The sequence below is a fragment of the Orycteropus afer genome, unplaced genomic scaffold (assembly GCF_000298275.1).
Source record: "Orycteropus afer afer isolate SDZICR_OR568_19922 unplaced genomic scaffold, OryAfe1.0 scaffold00082, whole genome shotgun sequence".
Lineage (NCBI taxonomy): Eukaryota > Metazoa > Chordata > Mammalia > Tubulidentata > Orycteropodidae > Orycteropus > Orycteropus afer.
In genome coordinates, this window is record NW_006921669.1 from 10,453,960 (window position 1) to 10,477,654 (window position 23,695).

At 47.0% G+C, this 23,695-nt stretch overlaps 1 protein-coding gene across 1 annotated transcript in view; it reads right to left on the minus strand.

Annotated features, from left to right (window-relative positions):
• GFRA1 (GDNF family receptor alpha 1) overlaps positions 1-23,695 on the minus strand; it is a 265,032-nt gene that overhangs the window by 73,450 nt on the left and 167,887 nt on the right. The window contains exon 5 of the mRNA XM_007941595.2: positions 17,485-17,821. Coding sequence (XP_007939786.1) covers positions 17,485-17,821 — 337 coding nt within the window. The remainder of the gene's footprint in view (positions 1-17,484; positions 17,822-23,695) is intronic.

The window sequence follows — 23,695 nt, forward strand, 5'->3', positions numbered from 1 at the left end:
CTCAAGGGTCGGTCTCCTCTGAGCCCTCCCACTAAGCCACCTTCGCTAGCTCTGAGATGTGAGCAGGATGCCAGCTTCCTACCCACATACCCTCCTTCCCATTGCTTCTACATTATGTCTCTACTTTGTTATAGTCAAACATCCTCGGTAACATACTAGGAGTCCTTGGGGGGTGTGCTCACCTAGTAGCTGATAGGTCAGCAGTTCAAACCCACCCAGGGTTACGTCAGAAGACAGGCCTGACCATCTGTTTCCAAAAGTCACAGCCTTGAAAACCTTATGGGGCAGTTCCACTCTGAACACATAGGGTTGTCATGAATTGGAACGGACGACACAGAATACTATCCCTCTGGCATTGGCTGATTCCAACTCACAGCATCCCAATAGGACAAAGTAGAACTCCGTGTGGTTTCCTAGGCTGAAATCTTTATAGAAGCAGGTCACCAGGTCTTTTCTCCTGTGGTATGGCTGCTAGGTTCAAACCGTGACCTTTCTAACTGAAACTGAACCACCATGCCACGTGTGCTTCTTTAGTATATTACAGTCTGTGGCACAGCCTGCCTCCAAAGTGATTGTGAGCACCTAGAATTACGAATGAGTGTGTGAACGGATGATTGGATGAATCCCAGTGCCGTGCACTATGCTCCACACACCTGCAGACTGGTGCATACCACGGACATCCCAGGTGCAGCAATGTAACAGCACAGATGAGGCTAGACAGCAGCCCAAGACTGACCGCTCCAAACACTGTACTAACAGCAGCAGTGATGCTCACTCAGGGCCAGCCACTGGGCAATGCTTTGGAGGCCTGTGTCACTGAAGCTGCAATAATCTGATGAGTTAGGTGAGCTTTATTTTACAAACGAGGACAGTGAGGCCCAAAAGGCACGAGCAGCCCAAAGAGCTGGTGACAGTTAGAACCATGTTTTGAAAACAGTCCCTCGATTCCCAAAGTCATGTTCATTCCCGTGATGCTGGAAGAAGAACCAAAATTCAATCTTTTTATTTCAGTCCTCAGGCTTTGTAGCCAGTGATGTGAACTGTGACCTGAAGAAACTGAAACTGATCTAGGTGGATATAAGTGATCTTTAGTCGGCCCAGTAAGGGCACGGACAGAATTAGTCGACATACTTTTGTTTAACATGGCTTACCATTTTAATCCATAAAAATCTAACATCTGTTGTTACTGTTCAGTAGGGCTTAAGTGCGGTTCCACTCAGGGGCTGTGTGGGGAAGTCATCTTGGCCTAAGCTGTCCCCTCACTATTACCCCCTCACCAGGACGTGTACACAGTCATCCCCTCCCCAGCTGTGTGTGTGACTGCCCCCACCCCAGATTGTGGAGGTGTCCAACCCCTCCCCAGGCTATGGACGTGGTCACCCTCGTCTCCGAGCTGTGTAGGGGGTCACTGCCCTCCTACCCTCCGCCCTCTCCTCTGAGCCAGCAGTGAACTGAGGGATGTGACAGCACCATGTGCTCATACGGGTTAAGGTGCATGGTGACCTTGGCTCGTGGAAGCATAGCACTTTGGATTCTCAAATACGTGTGTGTCTGTGTGAGCGACCTGGGTGGTAGCTCCACTGTAGGCACTGGTTCTAGACACTGCCCACCTCATGTTCCCTCCTGACAACCAAGGATGCATCCACGTGAAGAAAGTGATAAGAAGATTGAAGTAAAAAATGTCAGCTTGCTGTATTCAGATCTCCCAGGTCAAAGACTGCTCTCAAGGTCATTCTGGAAGGAGGAGTTCTTTTCAAACAATTCCCTTAAAACCATCTGTTTGGCTTTGCATTTTCAGGCATCACTCAGCCAACTGGATTCCCTCTCCGGCTCAGCTCAGCCTACAGACAATAGATTGCCCACTTCCTCCTGTGCATCGAGGACAAGGTCCTGACTCACAGTGGGGTGGCCAGGATAACTAAACAGACACCCATGAGCCACGCCTGGGTCCTTGGCTTCTGAGACATTATTAGCCTGACATTAGAGACCTTGCTAATGAATCCCCCACTGCCTTCCAAATAGAGCTCGACATGAATGCGGCACAAATGCTGCTGACTTCCCATCCTGCTACATCACACTCCGCTACCTGGACAGACCCCCACTCCCGGGCACGTGGTGCGCTAGTCTCTCCCGTCCCAGCGCCTGTGCAATGCTGATCTGGCTGCCCTACTCCTGCCACCTTCAGCCCCACAGACCCCTTTGAGAGCAGGTAGAGACATCGATCTAACTCGACTACCTGGTCAGCATTCCCTAAGGCAGTGGGCCCACACCCACAACAACATCCGTGGTGTAGGGGGCTGTTGTAACTAAGTAGGACAAACGGCATGGTTTATAAGAATAGAAATGTATTGTCTCACACTTCTGGGGGCTAGTAGTCTGGATTCAGGGGCTCAGCAGGGCCATGCTCTCTTCTGAAGGCTTTAGGTGCCCCTTGTCTTTCCTGGCTTCTTGGAGGCCCAGCTGTGCCTTTGTTTGCAGTTGCAGCACAGGTCACATGGTCACCTTCCCTCTGTCTCCATGTCTCTTCTTCTATATGGACACCACTCAGAATGGATTAGGACCCACCCTAGTCCAGTATGAGGCCCTGTTGACAATGTCCTCAAATACGATCACATTCACAGGAACTGGGCATTAGACTTCAACATATCTTTCTGGAGGATACAATTTAATCCAAAAACGAGGGAGAGCTCTAGAAGCAATTATTCTCAGGATTAATCTCAGATCTCATGATTACAAACTGACCCTGATTCAGGTGAGAACCACTGCCCCAGAACAGTGCCTCCTCTGAGAAGTCTTCCCTGATGCCACAGGCCAGTGCTATACCGCTGAAGATCGCTGCATGTCCCCTCTGTGCCAACAGAGTGCAGGCACCACTTAACTCTGCAAACTCCTGGTCAGCAAAGTACTGGGTTTTTTATCCTACTGAATCAGTGAATGAGCCCACTCCTAGCAATGGCAGGACCACCAGCTAACGCACTAAGCAAAAAGCACCCCAACTCAAACCACATCCCTCATCTGTAAGCAAAAATGTTTCAACCTCAAGTTTTTTAATATGGAAGAAGCATTTCCCCTTTGCTTTTGTCCATTTCCACAGAAAGCTTTTCTAAGAGGGTGGCGTCAAGATCCTCCGCTAGAGAAAACATGCTTGGAGAGATGGCATTCGTTCTCTCCAAACTTCCATTCTAAGAAGTTCAAGGCTGTTTGATGACCTAACTCTCCAGTAGGAATTCCAACTGCTAGGAGCTCACACGAACTTTCTCAACTTCCAGCTTCCTGGTGTTTCCAAGTCTAAGGGTTGGCCCAGGCCAGATGTCACTGAATCCTTTTGTTCACACCATGACAAATGATCACAGAAGAGGAGGAGCAGAGAGAAGCTGTCCCTGAGATGGTCCACATCAAGGTGTGTCCCCCTGCCCAGCATTCCAAGGAGCCAGTGGCTTACCGGTGATGGTCACCCCAACCCCTTACCCAAGAGAAGTACTCCATGAGTCTCTCTGGACACAAAGGACTTTTACAAATCAGCCCAAAGTTCTGCCCAACTGAGCTGAACAGGGCATTGAAATCCTTTGGAGTATTAGAAGAGAGAAGAACTGTGAGAATGACATGTGAGAAGAACATTGTCTGTCAAGGCGTCTCTCAGAGCCGTGAAGCTGACTGCACTCCAGCCTGCCGTGTGGCCCTGCTGTGAAGGTGCACGGGACAGAAGCTCAGCAGGTCTCCCGTTACCAAGCCCACTGCCACCTGGATGGGCTTCAGCACCAGGCTCCACAGTCCCCCCGCCCCCAGCCTCATGACCCTTGACCTGTTGGAGCTGAACCAGCTGGACACAGCCAGGCGCCACCCAGACTGTCCTCATTCAAGGAGTCCTTGGGATTGCAGTACATATTGTCTTCTAGCCCAAAGTCATGATGGTCCTTCTAGTGTAGCAGTTCCCAAAGTGAGGTCCAGAGACATTGGCAGTCTCAGAGGGCCTTTCAGGGGTCAGCAAGGCCAAAACTATTTTCATAATAATGTTGTTGGGTGCTGTGCAGCTGACTCGATGCCAACTCACAGCAACTCCGTGAGACAGAGTAGAACTGCCCCATAGGGTTTTCTTGGCTGTCATCTTCATGGGGGCAGGTCACCAGGATTTCTCCCGCAGTGCTACTGGGTGGACTCACACGACCAACCTTTCAGTGAGTAGCTGAGCACTTAACTACTGCATCACCAGACTTCCTTCATAATCACACTAAGACCTTATTTCCCTTTTCACTTGCATTCTTTCATGAGCCCTGGCAGCCTAGCACCTAAGGCACTTGACAGCTAACAAGAAGGCTGGTGGTTCAAACCCACCAGCCACTCTTTGGAAGGAAGATTGAGCAATCTACTTCCTCAGAGATACCGCCTCAGAAACTCAAGGAGGGCTCCCTATGTGTTGGAAATCAGCTCAGAAATTGATGTGACTCGACTCAACATGACATGAGAAACCACAAAAGATTGAACACAGAAGTAGACAGAGAAACACAACCGCGTTCCAGCCAGACAGAAGCAGATTTGCAAACATGTAACACAATGCCACATCTCACTACATATTTTTTCTTTTGGAGAAATATATATATATATTTTAATAAAAATATGTTTTGTTATTTGTTATTGTTTAAAAAAAAAAAAAAAAAACCCTGCTGTTAAGTTGTTTTTCTGACTCACAGCCCTTCCTTGGGTTTCTGAGGTGGTATCTCTACAGAAGTAAATTGGCCAGTCTTCCTTCCAAGGAGTGGCTGGTTGGGTTTGAACTGCCAGCCTTCTGGGTAGCAGTCAGATGCCTTAAGCACTACACCATAATGGGCTTGCTGTTATTATTTTTAAATGAATACATTTGTGGGCATTTCTTCACTTTGATCTCCAATACGGTAAGTACTGGGAGATTTAACCACATAAACAAAAGCTCTCTGGGAGCCTCAGTAATGTTTAAGAATGTAAAAGAGTCCTGAAACCCAACAGTTTGAGAACTGTTGTTTTAATGGGAAAATGAAACATGTTTGCTGAGGGGCACTTAAGCCCTATCATGATGAGCTTCAAAAGCCTCTTATTTAATAAAAAAATAAATTAAATGAATAAGTAAATGAAAAGTAAAAACAAAATCACCTCCAGTATTCAATTTCACACATCCGAGTGCCTTCAGAAAATTATGTGGGTGTTTCCAAGAGACACACGCTTTGGACAGGAAGCAGGCGGCACAGCTGATGAGAACACGGACTCCAGGCAGAGCCTTCAGTCACGCCACTTGGGTGACTTGGTGTCAGTTGTTTGAGATCTCACCTCCTCATCTGTGATATGGGGAGGGGACAACAGGAGCCCGCCTACAAGGCTGGTGTAAAGGGCTTGGCACAGTTCTTGGCACACAACAAACGTCAAATGTCACTCTCTTCATCATCACCCTCATCACTGTCACCATCACCCACAAACTCCTGTACGGATGCCACGCTCGATGGGCTCTTGAGTTCTCCGCTCCTGGGTTCTGCACAAGAAGGCACTTGGCCCCCAGTTCTGGTGTGCTTCCTAAGAGATGATCTGTTGATTCTTAACAGAGAACCATCCAGAAGGCAGGCGGGTGTAGACTCAGTTGCACTGACTCAGTGGCTGCCCTTTGCTGGAACCCTCCCATCACTGAGCCACACAAGCACCTCTGAGAACCCCTTGTTCCCAGTCACCCTGGGTCACGAACTCAGCACGTGGTCCCCCCCACTCCCTATTCAGTTCGAACAATGGGGACTCTCACCACTCCACGCCCAGTGGTCTCGTGGCCAGCTCTGCTCACCTCTCACTGCATATCTCTGTGTAGTATCAACAACTGTGTATTCTGGACAGGAATATTCTTGGGATGACACATGCTCTGAATACCGCTTGCCCCTCCTCCAGTTTTCCCTTGTGATTCAAAGACTGGAATGATGATGTGCAAAGCTTAGCAAAGTGGTCTCACATGACGGCACTGGCATTTCCAATTTCTGCTCAGAGCTGTCGGTGCACCCCCCAACACACACTCACCAACGCCACTTTAATCATCCCGGTCTGCTATGGGGGAAAGGGTCCATCTGGAATCTTGAGTTTTCTATGTGCTCTTCAATAAAGGCTTGAGGAAAAGTGAGGCAGACAGAGGGAGATCTTTACAGAGTACTTTCTGTATCACAGGATGGTGCTGTGCTGATGCACTTCTGCTTGAATCCTCACAGTAGACCTGGGAAGACGGGGTCACTGGCCCCGTTTTACATGTGCAGAAACTGAGCCCTCCAGCTGCCCGCATCTTGGAGCTAGCAGGAGCAGGACATGAGCCCAGGTCGGCTTCACTCACAGACACACTGACAGCAACCAGGGAAGGAAAGAAAACGGTAAATCCCAAGATTTTCACTTGGTGCGGGACTTTCCACACTGATGGTTCTTTCAAATTCTTGTTTTTCTAGGATGCAAAATTTTCTGCATAATTAATTGCATTTGGAAATTACAAAGCAATTTCCCATTCACTGAGTTGGAAATGCCCCGTAGAAATGGAAACGCAAGCGTGACTGGAGGATACCTAACATGGGGTAAGGCTGGGGGACAATGAGAATCTGGTCTCCTTGGGTGGAGCAGGACTCCAAACACAGCTGTGAGACCCAGGACCATTCCAGCCTAGGAGGCAGGGAGGGGTGGGGAAGAGGTAAGTGTGAACTGAAAACCCACAGCAAAGGAGGGTCCGGGCCAGCTTCCAAGGCCAAGGCCAGCAAGGTGGGAAGAGCCCATTCTGGCCAGTTGGCCGGAGCACAGGCAGGTGCCCTGGTGTTCACAGTGCCCAGCACCACCTACCCTGCCCTCTTCTGGTCCCTCGTTAAGTCAGTGGGTCCCAATTAAAGACAAGCAATGACTCACTCCTGGGATACTCCATAAGTCCCCAGCAACTGAGTGGCAGTTGTGGACACAAAGATGGCACTTCTATGTGACAGGCTATGGTGCTATTGCCAACTGCAGATCACGCCAGGACCAGAAAAAGAAGTCCTGTTTCCTTCCTGTGGGTGGCAGGACTGGAGGGCAATAGCCTGAGCTTGTGGAGGTAGCCCTAGACTTCAGGCTGCTGGCCTGGATGAGGGCAGCTCCCAAGAACGCTGGGGTCCCCTTTCTCTCCATTCTTTTCCTTCCTATTCTGCTCAGTGGATAAAACGCATTTGAAAGTAGAGCTACATGAAATGAGAGCATCCCCTTCCTTGGAATGAAAAACAGAGAGCACAATCTCTGGCTGAGTTCAGCTACTGGGCGGGGGGTGGCGGGGTGGGGAGCTAGTTGCCATGTCAGTAAACGTCACTTCCTAGGTTGTGAACCTAACAGTAGGCAGGGTAGGAAGGGCCCCTTTGAAGAGGCCCAAGCTGTCTGGAACAGCAGAGAGGAGTCATCGGGTCTCTTAGCTGTCAACATCTTAGACAAGACAGTCTGGGTCCTAGGAACTCAGAGACCCCCTTAAAGTCCCTCACCCCCCCACCTCCAGAAATGATTCCAGGAATGAGTCCAAGGCCTGTCCCTCACTGTGCCCTTTATGAGCATTGTCTCAGGATGCCATCCATACAGTTGAGGTTTTTCCTAATGATTAATGAAATGACCACAGGGCAGGGGGAGGAAGAAAGGCAAAACACCTGGATGACCCCAACCTGGTGACCTTACCAAGGATTATTTAGAGCTGGTTGTCATTCTGTGACAGCAAAGAATTCATCTCTCCTGTGAGGCATGCAGCCAGGTCCCTGATACCCACCACCTGGGGGTAGGTGAGGCTCGAGGACTCTACCCTCAAATGACAGGCCAGCAGGGCAGTGGAGGACTCAAAGCCAGGCTAATGTGAGCTCTGGGGAGACGGGCACATGGCACATACGTCCTGATGCCCTTGGTGTCGAGCAGGCTGTGTGAGAAACGCACCCTGAGTGAATGATGACTTAATAAAAGAGGAGTGCAGTCTGGGAGGATTTTTTTCCTATTTGTGGAAACGACTCTTTTGAAATCAGTCAGCTGTCACTGAGAAGCCACTCTATAATATTGCAACAAATGCTCCAAAGGAAATTAGATGAGGTAAGAACTTAACGGCCAGGTATTACCTGCGTAGCTTTTCTCTTGTTTTCATACGATATTAAGAGGTTCTGATGGACATTATGTTCCAGCTATCTGTGAAAACGCTGTGTACAGCTGGTGCTGTTTTAGTTATTGTGTCACAGAGAGTGTTGGGATCAGAAGCTGGCACTGTCATCCTGGGGGTCTGGAACTAGAGGTAGTAAGGCTGAGCAGAGTAAGGACATTGGATTCATCTCATGAGGGAAACTCATGTGATAACAGTGATGGGAACCAGGTTTTGGGGTTAGCAAGATCGAATTGGCTTCTGCTCCTCCACTTGGAGACTGGAGGACCACCAGCCTAGTCACCCCACTAGTTCTCCTCCTGCAGGATGGCTGGGCTGATCAGAAGTCATTATTTGGGTCCCGTGCTGCTCACCATCCAAAACAAAACAAAAACCCAGAAACATTTCATCATGCCTTCTTAATTTCAATTTCTGGTAGGTAAGAAATGAAGTGTTAGGTAGTAACCTGTTGCCATCAAGTCAATTCTGAGTCATAGTGCCCCTGTAGGACAGAAAAGAACTGCCCCTTGGGTTTTCAAGGCTGTAAACCTTGATGGAAGCAGGCTGTCACATATACCTCCCGAAGAGCAGCCGGTGGGCAGGAACGGCCGACCTTTTGGTTACCATCCTGGTGCTTGAATCACTGCACCACTAGGGTTCCTTGCTCATCGTCAGCACCCAGTAAATGGGTTGTCATTCTAGCTCCCACCTTCCTCTAAACCCACTGCCCTGGCCTCTGTACATTACTACTGCAGCTGCTCTCTTCCCTGCCACTTGCCCTTCCAGCCTCGGCTCAGATGCCACCTGCCAGGCTGAGCTGGCTGTTCTCAGCTCTTGTTCTCCTGTTATGTTAGTATCTTCCCAACCATCGACTGCCACACTGTGCTGTAACGTGCATACTTCACACTGCAAGGGAGAACCTGGGCTTTATTCCTGGCACAGTAAGTGCCAGGCACCTGACGGATAGATGGCGGGTGAAGGGATGACTTCCCAGGCACCGTATGCAGTGTCACTCAGTTCTGCCCTCCTTCTGGGTGACTGACATTGACGACCACTACCCTTTTCTCTCCAAGGCTGTGTTCCCCCTGGGCTTTGCTGAAGTCTTTGCTTGGTCTCCACTTTCTGACTGTCTCCCTCTCCAAGGCCTCTTCCAACACATTTATTATAAAATTGGTGTCTTCAAGGTTCAGCGTTTGGCCTATTTTTCTTCCATCCACTTTCCCCAGGGAATAAATCCTCTCTTCCCATCTTCAACCACAACCTCTGCATTGATGACTCTCAAACCTTGCCCTCTCCTCTAGACCAGCCCCTTCTCCTAGATGTAGTCACGGTTTAAATGTATTTAGTCATGATTCATTTATCAAATATTTAGTAATGAGTACATATCAGCCAGACACAGTGTTAGGCACTTGGGACACATCAGTAAACAAGACAGACAATGATTCCTAACTCTGTGGAACTTGCATCCTAGGAAAGAAAAGAGCCAAACAATAATCAAAATAAGTAAATTATCTAATCTGTCGGCAGGTGAAAAGTGCTTTGAAACAAATTAAAAGGAGAAAAGAGTAAGGGGAACTGGGAGAGTGAGGAAACTGGTGGGATGAAACAGGTGGCCACTGCCGGCCTCGTCGAGATGAGATCTGAGCAGGATGTGGAGGTGAGGGGCCTCTTCTGGAAGCATCGAGGGCAAGATGATTCTGGCTGGATGAACAGACAGAGTAAGGGCCTGCGTGTCTGAGGACTAGCAAGGAGACCTGTGTGGCTGAAGCCGAGTGAGCCGAGGCAGAGGCCGGGGAGGAGGACAGCTGGGTAATGGGGCCCGGGCAGTTCATGGAGGGCTTTGAGGGCCTTTGAAAGGACCATGCTTTGCCTCCATGGCATCCTGTGTGCACTTCCATCTCTGGTGCTCTAAGTGCACTAAGAACTGGACTGAATTTTCCTAAGCTACCTACTCCTCCCATGGCTTCTAATAACTGACTCTGCTGACTTAGACTCTCCCTTGGCTGGAGAGGCTGGTCCAGGGCTGGGTATATGACTCATGCAAGGCCACCAGAATCCCTTACTTGGATTTTGCCAACAGACTATAGTAGGAAAGAATCTTTGCTCTTCAATCGTGAGGCAATAGATGTGTATGGCACAGCTGTGGCTGTGTTCACTAGGGAATGAAGCAGATAAGCAGAGAACAGCAGGGTGGTGAGGGTGTGGGTCCCAGAGGCACCAAGCACTCCCTCCCACATCACACGAGTCAATAAAAGCCCATCTTTCGCTCTAGCAAGCTTCTACTGTGGAACAAAAGAGTCTGGTGAAAACACCCTTCAAAGGTGGCATGGACAAAGCAATTCATTATCTTCTTCCCCTGCCTCCAACCCAAGTGACAACTCTGCCCCTTTCCTCTATTTGCCATCCTGCTATGGCCATCATTGTCTGCCTGGTCACCAAGCTAGAAAAGCCCACCTTAGGGTCTATCCCCAGCATTTGGTAGTCACTTATCAAGTTTCCCAACTTCCCATCTTGCTCTCAGTGGCCCCATCACTCTCATCTACTCTGCTGTGAGGACCTCCTAACTGGCTCCCAGTCACCAGCCTCCCTCTCTCCAATCCCTCCTCTGCACCCACCGGGGAGCTCCCAAATGCCCAGCTGATCACACCTCTCCTCTCTCAGAAATGTTTGATGATAAAATCCACACACTACCACATGGGGTCGAGGTCTCCAGTTTGTCTTGTCTTGCCTTTAAATGACACTAATTTTTATCTCTGTGACTCTAGGATGGTTGTTGATAACTTGTTTCTCCCTGGGTGGCACAGATGGTTATTGCCCGACTCGACAGCACATAACAACAACAACAACAACCACCAAATGAAAGGACGGTTTGTGTGCAGAAGAAGGACAAGAAAGGACTGGTGATCTATTTGCAAAAAATAAGCCAATGAGAACCCTATGGGAGCACATTTCCACTCTAACCCACAAGGGTCACCATGAGTCAGAACTTGAAGACCTGAAGGCAACTGGTTTTTTGACCTCCAGGCCAGTCCCTACTTCCCATCTCCACCACTACATCCCTCCAAACTGTCCTTCCTTCCTTCTGCTTGACTTTTTCTGCTTCTCAGCCACCAAGGTCTGATCCTACAATGGCTTCCAAGACCCTCCACTGAGACAACCCCTCACCCAGAGAGGGCTTCCTGGGCAGATTCATTCCATCCCTTCTCTAGTGTTTTTGTGCCCAAAACTGGAAAAGGAAGTTCTGATGCCAAGACTCCACCTGGATTGGATCCACAATAACCCACAGAGTGTGCAAAAGGAGGAAGGAAAGGAGACCCTGATTCAGTCTCAGGACCAAGAGTAGCAAAACAGTGATTTTGGTGAGGATGTAGGGAGGTGAAGGGAGGGTTGAGGAGGAGGAGGCCAAGAATCTTAGAGTTTGGGCAGGTATGGGGAGGGGACAGTTGAGAGGGGGACTGCAGAGTAAATCTAGATGGTGTTTCTTAGTGACAGGCTCCAGCAGGAACAAATGCCCTCATACCACCTTCTCCAAAGGAGAGATAAGGGGAGAGATCATGGCGACAAGATGGAGCACGTCGTAGCTGGCTCCTGCCTGGTTCACGGCTCAGGTTACTCTGGGAACCAGAGACCCGAACTCTGACACTGCTTAGCTGGTGCCGACCAGCCACAGGTCACGAAGCACAGGCTGGGAGTGGAGACCTGGAGGATCCAACGAGAAGAATGTGCGTCCCTCCTGGTGCAGTCAGAGAAGAGGGCTGCAGCAGAGGTCCCCGAGGCCCTCGCTCTTCATGAGGGTGGTCATGATGCTTTGGCACACGTGCAGGAGAGGTGGCAGGCGGCTGGCACAGGTGGGGCCTGTGGAAAACGAGCCGCTCGGCACTCTGAATGCCTTGCTAAAGATACCCATGTAATCATTTGAAATGAAAACTGCTCAAATGAACTGGAAAATGTTTTACTTGTATTTTCTCATATTCCCAAACCTTTCTTTCCATGGTTCAAAAGTTTGCATTGTCTAATTGCTGATTTCCATTTGTGAATGAATCAGCGTAAAACAAAATTAAGTGCCAAATTAATCCACCCATCTCATTTTAGGCATTAATTATCCTCAGAGCCATTTTCTCCTGTGCTTGCCACATGTCAAGACAAGCCTGGGTACACTGATACCGAATCCAGTTTTCTACAGGAACTGAGCGCAAGCAGTGGAGATGGCCTTGCTCTCCAGGACCGGCAGTGCACTGTGGGAAGGGGGTCTGACTCCAGGCAAATGAAAGACATTCCTCACCTTGTAAAGATGTGCCAACACTGTCCGACCGGGGAAGTGACCACAGCAGTAATTTGCTGCATTGTTTTGTAGACAGGCTTCCCCCATAACCCCAGTTAGCACATTAACAACAATATATTTCCTCTAAATGTAACAGGGTCACCCTCAGTGTGGAAATGGCTAGCCGGGGAAGAATCTTGAAAATTACTTATGGCATCCACCTGTGTGACGGGAGACCTTCGTGGTTCTGCAGGCTGACTTCCCCATGTCTCCACAATACAACTGTAATATCCTCGATCCCAAACAGGCAAAGGACCTGTTGCCATAAAGTCAATTCCAACTCACAGCCACTCTGTAGGACAGAGTAGGTGTGCCCCAAAGGATTCCAGGGCTGTCATCTTTATGGAAGCAGGCCACCACGTCTTTCTCCCACAGACCGCTGGTGGGTTCAAATCGCCAACCTTCCAGTTAGCAGCCAAGCACTTTAACCACTGTGTCACAAGGGTGCCTCTAGAAAGGTAGAACCAGGAGATCTGTGACGTCATCAAAGCTACCACGATTGACACTATGGGCACGGAGAGGCTGGGTCTGACCCCTTTGCCTTTGAGGTTGGCGCTATCAGAACCCTTAAAAGGAATGAAATAGCCTTGACCAAGCACTGTTGGGGAAAACAAATGCAAAAGCAACAACACATAGTGTCACCTAGGGATGCAGTGAGAGGACCCAGCCCCCTGGCAAAATGCCATGCTCTGGGCAAGAGTGGCTGTGCATGGTCACTAAGAGATGTCACTGTGATGCCTGAATGGCCAAGAAGGGGACAGCCACTGAACTACTGAGCAGTCTCAGGGCTGCGATCAACAGCGCCACCAAGTGGCTGCAGCTAAAGCAACAAGACAGATGGGCTAGTCAGTAGCCTCAGGCTCCCTCTTGGCTTGGAAGCCAAATGGGCTTTGGAGTATTCCGTGGATAGATAGACAGGAAGGTCTGTGCTCAAAGGAAAGATGTGAGACCTAACCTCCTATTCCTTAAGAACAGCTGAGGTGCCTGGGTGATTAATTAGAAAAATAAAAGAATGATGAACATGGTGTGGCACCCTGGATCAGTGCTCAGGTCCCTGGGTGATGCAAATGGTTAGTGCTTGACTACTAGCCTCGAGGTTGGCAGTTCAAATCCACTCAGTGGAAGGTCTGGTGACCTGCTTTTGTAAAGACTGCAGCCAAGAAAAGCCCAGAGAACAGTTCTACTCTGCAACATGTGAGGGCGCCGTGAGTCAGAATTGACTTGACAGAAGCGAGTTAGGCCTTTTGGTTTGGAAGCCAGTGCCCGAGAGCTGACTTTCTTCTGGATGTCAGAATTTGGGGGGAAGGAGGGAAGGTGTAAGTTTAAATGATGAATATATAAGTTTGCATCAGGAATAAAGAGATTTGCTTTCATTACAGCCAAACCCAGTCCTGACATAGTTTCAGGCACTAAGAATGGCAACCAGAGGAACACTGGCACGGGAGACATCGTGCTTGAGGGGAAGATGTGAGGCTTTGAAATTTCATCACAACCTTCTAATAATACCTCCACATGCTCTGCAGGCAAGCGTGGAGGCCCTACAGTCAAGCCTATCACCTCTCCCCAAGCTCCACAAGAGTAAAGGAACCTGTCAGCTTCCCTAAGAGAGAAAATGAAAAGGAAAACAGAGTCAAAGGGAAAAACTAAAGTGGCTTCTCATCTGTTTGAAGGGACAAGGCAGGAGAGAGGCAGGTCTGGTGCAGAGGCACGGGGGACCCTGGGGAAGCAGACCTGTGCTCCAGGAGCTGGGAAGTTTTAAGGAGCTGGAACAGCTCTCTGATAGTCACTGATGGGGAGATGGAAACAGAGCGTTTGAAAGTGTGGCTTTCAAAAAAAAAAAAAATATATATATATATATATATATACATACATATACATATATACACACGCACACACACACACATATATATATATACACACACACATATATATATACATAATTTATTTAATTAGTTGTTTATTTCTATTTTTGCAGTGTTTCCTCCTCTACCCTCTAACCCCTGGTAACCAACAAAGAATATTTCCTCAAAGAATATTATTTTTAGGAAGCAATTTTCCTCTTGCCATTCCTTCCCTTTGGAGACATTCAAATTAGGCCTTAAGTCATCAAGTCAGCTGGGGTTCCCCTTTGGGGTGTGGGTAAGGGTCAGAGCATCTGTAACATGAACTCACAGAAACCTCCAGCTCCAGCTTGCACCAGCTGCTGCCGGGCTGGTAGTAACAATAACTGCTCACCAAGATGGATTGAGCAGGGATAGAATCAAAGGCAGAAAATTAAAGATGAGATTAATAAAATGTGATGAAAGAAAACACCACTGGCCAACTAGCAGCTTAAATTACATTTACTCTGTCTGACGGGGAGGGGGCTATCAGGAGCACCAAGTCCAGATTCTGGAAAAACATTTTGGGCTAAATAATTTAACAGCAGGGTACCACCAGGGGAGGGCACTGATTCACCTTCCCAGAAAAGCATCAAGACAGGGTAGAAAACCCACCAATCACACAGAGCCAAAACTCACTTGGTTCAGCCCCTTGGCCAATTTAAGACCCAGATTCCCAAACAGCCTCTGAGTTTTAGCGAGAATTCACCAGAAAAGTGACAGCACTACAAACCCTTCTTCCTTCCAGCCCAGCCTGCCCACCTACAAGGGGACCCTCATCCACAACATCTAGACCTTGGTATGATCCAATAAATCAGTCGCTCTTCTAGGCAGGTCTGTGTTGCTGCCCATCAATTGAGCCTACTCGCTGCTCTTGGATTTGTCTCAGCACAAATGGCTCCTGGAGCCTGCCTTCCTATAAGTTCAGTCTGGGCCCTCAAACAGCGTCCTATTATAGGCAGGTTCCCCCTGCACCCTTCCCCCAGGCACCACAAAGTTCCCAAACTCCCAGTTATCTTCCCCTATAGCTTAGCGTGAACATATTCTGATTTAAATAATTTGGGTTTTGAACAGGAGGCCAGGTAATGCAAATTGACCACTCAGAATGGACTTCCAGCCTGTGTAGGGGAAGTAACACACCCTCCCCTTCCCTGGACCCCATGTATTGGAGGAAGCTTGTGAGGAGAGAAGGAAAAGTCCCACCGGTAGGACCTCCCAGAAGCTCTCCCACCCCACTCCTCTAGCCACTGCTCAAGTGGGGTCTTCCAGGACTCCATCTCCTCCCCGACAGCTTCCCATCTCAAGGCAACACCAACAGCCCAGGCCTTCTAGCCTGGGCCCATCACAAAACAGGATGACATCTGAATGTACAGGTGGGGAGAGGTGATCCTGCCCTGAGGCAAGTAACACTCTAGGATCCCAGTCCTTTTCCAGGAAGAAGCAGCTTTGCTACCTGAAGACTAAAGGGGCCCAGGGATCTGGGATTCAGATCCAGGAGTCTTCTGGGGAGGACCTGGAACTCTGTACCCCTCACACGCCTGCACCCTGAGTGAGGCTCCTGCAGCTGCTCCCTGGCCCCAGCTGCCCCACTGTATTCCTTTCCTCTTCAGCAGGGAGTTCCCTGGACTCGCTGACTGACTCTGATGAGGCTCTACCTCTTCCTCTGGACTCTCGTAGGACAGTCATCCCTGGCCCCAGACCACAGCTAAGAGGGTCACAATGGACCAGGGGCTTTGAAGTGAGGAAGAGTCTTTGGAGGAGGTATGCTGCTGGAACACCTGGCTCCTTCCCAAGACCCAAACTCTGTTGACATCATACTTAATCATCTTGAGTTCTCTCTGGTATAGCAGCCCCCTGCATCCAACTTATAAAGAAGAAAAAGGTGGTGGGACATTAGTCCCAGAAACCTTTCAATGTTAGAGGGTTATACAGATGGGGGGTAGTTTTATTTTTCTTTGGTGACTAAAATTGGTTTAAGGAAAGAATGGGATCCCATTCTACCAGAATAAAACTTAAACTGACCAGAAACTCAGCTAACCAGAATCTGCAAGTATCAGACATATTGATGCTCTCTGCTCTTTAAAGATGGGGAACCTATGAGAAAACAAGCGCATGTTCACACCTTCCCTGCCTGCCCCTCCGTGTGAGGCTTACTGAGCGCATAGCATTTTGTAAGAGATGGCCATTTGGAAGGCTCCTGGCACTGATCCCGGGGACAGAGCACAGGAGTTGTCCAGAATGATGCCCTCCTCAAGCTGCAGCCCAGGATGCAGCCTGCAACTCTGAATGAGGCCCTCGAACAGCCTGTCTCCAGAGACGGCAAATCTCTGCAACTGCAGCCAGCCTACGTTCTGGAAGGTTACACATCACACTGTTAACTGTGGTCACCCGAGTGTGGGTGAGTGGGCGCAGAGGGAAGGAGACATTCTTCTCTTATTCTACATAATTCCAGATTGCTTTAAAAAAAAGAAAGAAAAAGAAACACTGGGAATGTATCCATAGACTACTTCAAACATTAAAGTAAATCAACAAATGGCCCAAAAGGGAGTGAATTGCCAGAAGAACAGTCAAGGCTCAGCAGGATTTCTGACCGACAGGGAATGATCAAGACGCATGGAGGAGTGGGAGGTGCTGATCAGGACGCATGGAGGAGTGGGACGTGCCCGCTCTTCCTAGCTGGGTGGATGGCTGGCTACACGACCCAGGCATTCCCAAGTTCTCCTCTCTGGGGCTGGATACAGCTCAGCCCCCCTCGATGGTCTCTTCCAGTTTTTTGACCCCGAAGACTAAGAACCTCCATAACTCCAGTCAACCCCTCTCCTGATTGTACCTAGCCCCTGGCAACCCCTGGAAGCCTCCCGGGGCTTGAGTGAGCACATGCCTTCCTGCTCACCTCAACACAGGTGATGCTCTGTGCTCAATAAATGCAGGTATATTTGACCTCATCCCAACACCATGCGTGAAGCCTTCCTCAGCAGGAGAGCCTCAAGAGCTTCTGAAGAATCACGCGTCAGAAGCAGGGGTCAGTATTTTTGCCCGCCCTTAACATCCACTGCCCTCCCCTTGCTGCCTCTACCCGGTTAAAAATGCAGAAAACAAATGTTTGGCAACTGCCACCCCCACCAAGCTTCTCCCTGCCACCTCATTAATCACTCTGCTGCCGGGCGCTCACTTACCTGCAGATGTAATTCGTCTTGCAGGAGTCCTGCAAATTCAAACAGTTGGGCTTCTCTCTCTCCTCATAGGAGCACACGGGCACGATGGTCTGCCGCCTGCGCTCGGTACAGGCGATGTCCCGGCAAGAGCAGAAGAGCATCCCGTAGCTGTGCTTGGCGGGAACCTTGTCGAAGAACTGCCGGAGGGCCTTGTGGCACTTGCGTCGGTTGCAGACTTCGTTGGACATGCTGGTGGTGCACGGGGTGATGTACGCAGACCTGTACTTCTTGCAGGTGTCATCCAGGTTGCAGGCCTTGGCGGCATCTAGGCAGTTGTTCCCCTTAGGTATGTGTTCCACTGCAAAACAGGAGAAAGGCAGCAGCTGTGACCACACAGCTCAGATTCCAGGCAGCTCACACCAACACGGTTCACACTGAGTTCTTGCCATTTACCTGGCAATGTTGGGAGCTCCGAACAACTAAGCTAATAACTAGTGAGTGCATGGCAAGGAGCACGCATTAAGAGAGCAAGCTGTGGGAGGCCAGGGCCACACGCCAGCTGCACGTATCCTCTGGGATGTATAATTAGGAGGTACTGAGTGTGGCAATAGGAGCTCAGGTACCTGCCCAACTACTTGCAGACAAGGCAACAGGAGACTAAGTTTGCAACTCTTGGTTTGTAAACTGAAATTAGGTAACAGAAAGCAGTAACAAATTATATACTTGTTCATTATACATTATATGAAATGATATGCTGAATGCAAGTATAATTGCCATGCAATCCTCCAGGAATATAATTATGTAATAAATGCATATAGTACATGCTAATTACTATATGATTACAGAGTAATTACATGGTTATTTGAGCCCAGAAGACAAAATATTATGCCAGGCTCTCCAAACAGGAAGAAGCAACTACGGCGAAGCTGTATTTAAGTTCAAGCTCACAGGCCATTGGAAGGAAACCAGAATAAATTACATAAAAATTTGCAAACCTCAATTACCACGAAGCTCTCCACATACAGAATGTGGGCTCAACAAGCAATGAAGTTTCCGATTAGAAAAATTCAGCTAGTATTTTGGACAGCATTTTCATTGGCTTACAAACCAGAGGCTTCCAGACTCACTCAAAACATATGCTGCCTTCGCCACAGCCCCTGTGCTCCGAGCACCAGAGAAGCTATGCCATCCACTACCCACCATACGGTCTGGAGAGTGACTGTGGAGGCCAAGCTCACTGGGGTGTTTGAGCGGGCTGGTCAGGGCAACAGGTCGCTGGGTGATATGAGCACTTTTATGAAGGTTGATGGTTCAAGCTACTCAGTGGCATCACAGAAGAAAGGCCTAGCAAAGTGCTTCTGTAAAGATTATAGCAAGAAAATGCCACGGCACAGTGTACTTTGTAACACATAGGCTCACCATGCATTGGAGTTGACTCCACAATGTCGAGCAATTTCCTGTTCAGGTCTCAGCCCTCCATGGATTTGGTGACTTCCTTTCATCCTGTCTATGTGCTCCCAGTAGATGGAGGCCAAGAAGGCATTTGGGAAATTACAGGAGGCTAGAGAATTGATAGGAGCTCCGGTAGCATAGTGCCTAAAGCACTTGACTGCCAACCAGAAGGCTGCTGGTTCAAACCCACCGGCCACTCCTCGGAAGGAAGATGTGGCAATCTACTTCCATAGTGATACTGCCTTGGAAACCCAAGGAGGGGTTGCTATGAGTTGGGTCTGACTTGACGGCACATAACAACAACAACAAGAGAATTGATGTCCCTGCAAACAATGAATGTGCTCAGCTGCTAATGCAAGTTTGGAGGTTCAAGCACAGCTGCAGTGTCTCAGAAGTAAGGCCTGGCGATCAACATGTGAAAAACCAGCCATTGGAAACCCTGTGGAGCACGGTTCTAGTCTGACACACGTGGGGTTGCCATGAGTCAGGACTGACACCACAGCAACTGGCAAGAGAACTGACCAGAAAGGAGAATCCAGATGGGTCAGGTGGGACTCAGAGAGGGGACAATGCACTTGATATAGGTTTAAAGGATATATGCTGTAAGGCCAGCATTTCCAGGAAAGAGAGTCTCCACATTCTACAGAAGATTGCCTTGCTTTAAGAAAACCCAACATGCAAAAATCTGAAAGCACAAAATTACCATATCCCCTGGAACCACGAGTAGTGTTTTACTGTGCCCCAAGTTCATGTTTCTGCCTATGACATCTGAGTCCAAGAAACTGAATATGGAAGGCAATAAACAAGATAATGAAGCCCTTCTCGGGTAAACAGTGCAGGAAGCTCACAGCTGCACCTGCACCCCTGCTGGTTTAACAAGCGCACCTGGCACTGCTTCCCATCACACTCTTCCCAGGTCTGCTTGTCTCTGGCTGCTCCTCTCCAAAGTGAGGGTCCCTGGGACTCAAGTGGTGGAATAGTCACCCTGGGTCCTGATGTGTTATGGACTGAACTGTGTCCCCCAAAAGATATGTTGAAGTCTTAACCCTGTATACCAATGACTATGACTTGGTCTTGGGAAATAGCATCTTTCTTAGCAAACGTCATTAGCTAACAAAGTCTTACTGGAGAAGGGTGGGTCCTAATCCTAATCCCTTCCCAGAGGTGTCTTCTTAAAGGCAGGACACAGGGGAACAGACACACATACGGAGGGAAGGCACCATGTGAGGATCTGTCTATAAGCCAAGGAACACCAAGAAATGCCAGGGCTGCCAGGAGCTGGGAAGGTAAGTCAGGCTCTTCCTCTGCAGCTGAGAGAGAGCACAGTCCAGTCGATGGCCTGAGTTCAGACCTCCAGCCTCCAGAACCATGTGCTTTAAAGCTGCCCATTTGGGAGGATTTTGTCACGGCAGCTTTTTTTTTTTTTGGAAAACAAGACCTCTAGGTCTTGATGACACTCCAGCCTTCTCATCTTGTGAAGTTTCTAACATTGCTGCTCTTAGGGCCCAGGAAAGTGACTTATATTCTTGAAGGTCTAGGATTCTCTGGGAGATTTCTAAATTACACATATTTTGAGACAATTAAAATAAATTAATACACCATATTCCTGGATTCGCTCCTTAGGGCTGGATGTTGGTACATAATTCTCTTACCTGCATTTACATTTGCACTAGTGTCAAATGGTATTTTCTGATCTCTGGCTAAAATACAGAACAGAGGCACAGAGGTAGACTTAACTCTTAAACGATCTAGACAGTGATAAATGAACAAGTAATTCATATTAGTTCAAATAGAGGAAAATGGCAGAAGAATTAAGTCATCACATGCCAGCCAGTAATGCAGGCCTGCCAGATTCAAAAGCACTCGTTTGCAGAGGGGCTGCGTCCAGAGTGGAAGCACCAATTTAGTTTCAGCAAAACAATATCATTCTTTGTGTTAAATTAATGTTATTAACTTGCATTTCATTGTTTTCAAAGTTTTGTTCATACTTTGTGTGTCTGTTGCTTTTACAGTTGTATAAAAGCAAAGAATAAGTGCTCATAGTTTTATGTTTATGAATTTCAAGTAACATTATAATAACAAAAAGAGTTAACACATGATACCCAGGAAATTTTTTCTCTCTGAAAGTCATACATACAATACGCAAGCTTTGAAATAACTGGCCCGCGGTGTGCCTTCTTTGTTATAACAATGGTAATTTCCTTTGTAAAGTTGTTGGATCTAGAGAAGCTACTAATTAAGTTTTTCTTCTTAATGGTATCAAAAAAGAAAAGGAACATTTTAAAGGAAAAGCAACATTTTAAAGGAAAAGCTTTGTACAAAGTGGGCCTAGCTTGTAGCACTTTATACCCAAACCAACTGCTCAAAGTAAATCCGTTTAACAATGGTGTGATTTAGCTTCATTTTCTGCTGATTCTGTCTTCATTAATATGCAACCCAATGACAGATACCAGAATGTACAACCTGGAGTATTCACAGATGAAAATTATTGATTCATTTCTAGATTACAGCTCAATGCTGACTTTATTTGTGTTTCTGATTTTTCATTCAAAGGAAACATTTTCACGACTCTTCCCAACTTACATATGAGGACCCCCTAACGTCAACACCATAACCTGACAAAGAAAAACGAAGAAAACGACAGACCAATAATCCTCACAAACAAAGATGCAAAAATCCTTCATGAAATGTTAGTAAACTGACTTTAGCAATATGCTAAAAGGACAATACTTCATGACCAACTTGAGTTTATCCCAAAATGCAAGGTTAGTTTAATGTTTTAAAATTCATACAATTCACCATATTAACAGGATGTAGGAGAAAATCATGATTACTTTCCTCCCCAGCCAGGTGCCATTGAGACAATTCCAAATCATGGCACCCCTGTGTGTGTCAGAGTGGGAGTGTGCCCCCTAAGGTTTTCAATAGCTGGTGTTTTGGAAGCAGATCACCAGGACTTTCTTCCAAGTCACCTTTTGGTGGGCTCGAACCTCCAGCTTTTCAGTTAGCAGTTAAGCGTGTGAACAGTTTGCACCACCCAGCGACTCTTATTACTTCTGGAGATGAAGAAAACTATTCAACAAATTTCCACATTCATTCATGATAAAAACTCTCAGCAAACTAGAAATACAAGAAAACCTCCCCAATCTGATAAAGAGCACATATGAAAAACCTACAGCTAAAATCATGCTTAACAGTGAACTATTGTTTGCCCTAAAGTCAGGAACAAAGGAAAGATGCTCATTCGTATAATTTTACTCAACACTGTATTAGTGGTCCTAGCCATTGCAATAAAAGCAGTGGAAATAAATAAAAGGAATAACAATCAGAAAGGAAGGCATAAAACTATCTCTATTTGCAGATAACTTAAACAATACTAAGAATCTACAGAACAATGGCTAGAAGGAATATGTGACTTTAGCATGGTCAAACGATGCACGCTTACCAAAGATCAAGTGTGTGTTATAACCTAGCAGCCAAAAGAAATACGAAAATTAAAATTTGAAAGCTCAATTCCATTTACAATCGCACTAAAAAGCAAAATAAAATAAAGCACTGAAGAAGGAACTTAATAAAAGATATACAAAACTTCAAAAACATCAAATATTGATGAGAAAAAATAAAGACTTAAATAAAAAGGGATACATACCATGTTCTTGGATTGTAAGACTCAATATTGTTATACTTTCAATTATCTCCAAATCATAACCTATTTTGAAATTAACAGCTAATTCTAAATGCAAAGGACATGGAATACTCAAAGCCATTTCAAAAAGAACAACACAGTTTAAGAACTTTAACTGACTTCAAAGTGTAAAGTAAAGCTTCAATTATCAAGATAGTATGGCACAACATAGGCATACACAGAATGAACAGTGGGATAGAAGACAGAACTCAGAAATCACCCACATACATAATTTTACTTTTGATAAAAGGGCTAAAGCAATCCAATGGGGAAAAGAAAGTACAAATGCTATTATAATAAATGGATATCACCATGGGAAAAAAGTCTCAATCCCTACTTCACACCACACATGAAATTGAATGCAGAATGGATTATAGGCTTAAACATGAAAACTAAAATCCTAAAGCTTTTAGAAGTAAACATAAGATGGTATCTTTATGACTTGGGAGTAGGTAAAGATTTCTTAGACAGGACATAGAAAGATAGGACATGAAAAAATGATAAGCTACATTTCCTCAAAAATAAAAACTTCTGCTCATCAAAAGATACTGTTAAGAAAAATGAAGACAAACCACAGCCTGGGAAAATATATTCACAAAACATATATCTGACAAAGGATATATATTGATATACCTAAAATACATAAAAGAATGCCTAAAATTCAGTAATTAAAAGAAAATGAACCAATTGAAAGTGGGCAATTTGGAACACTTCACAAACAAAGATATACATATGGCCAACAGGCACATAAAAAATGCTCAACGTAAGTTTTAAGGAGAATGCAAATAAAATCCACAATAATATACCACTACACACCCACCACAATGGTTAAAATTAAACACTACTTGTTGTCAAAGATGTTGTGAGAGTGCGAAATGGTCCAACCACTTTGGAAAAATGTTTGGCAGTTTCTCATACAACTAAACATATGTCTACTCTATGACCCAGAAATTCTGTTCCTAGATATTTACCCAGGAGAAATGAAACATATGTCCACAAAAAGATGTGTATAAGAATATTACAGCAGTATCCTGATGACACCCAAAGCTGGAAACAGCCCACAGATCCATCAATAAAATAATGACAAGGCCGACT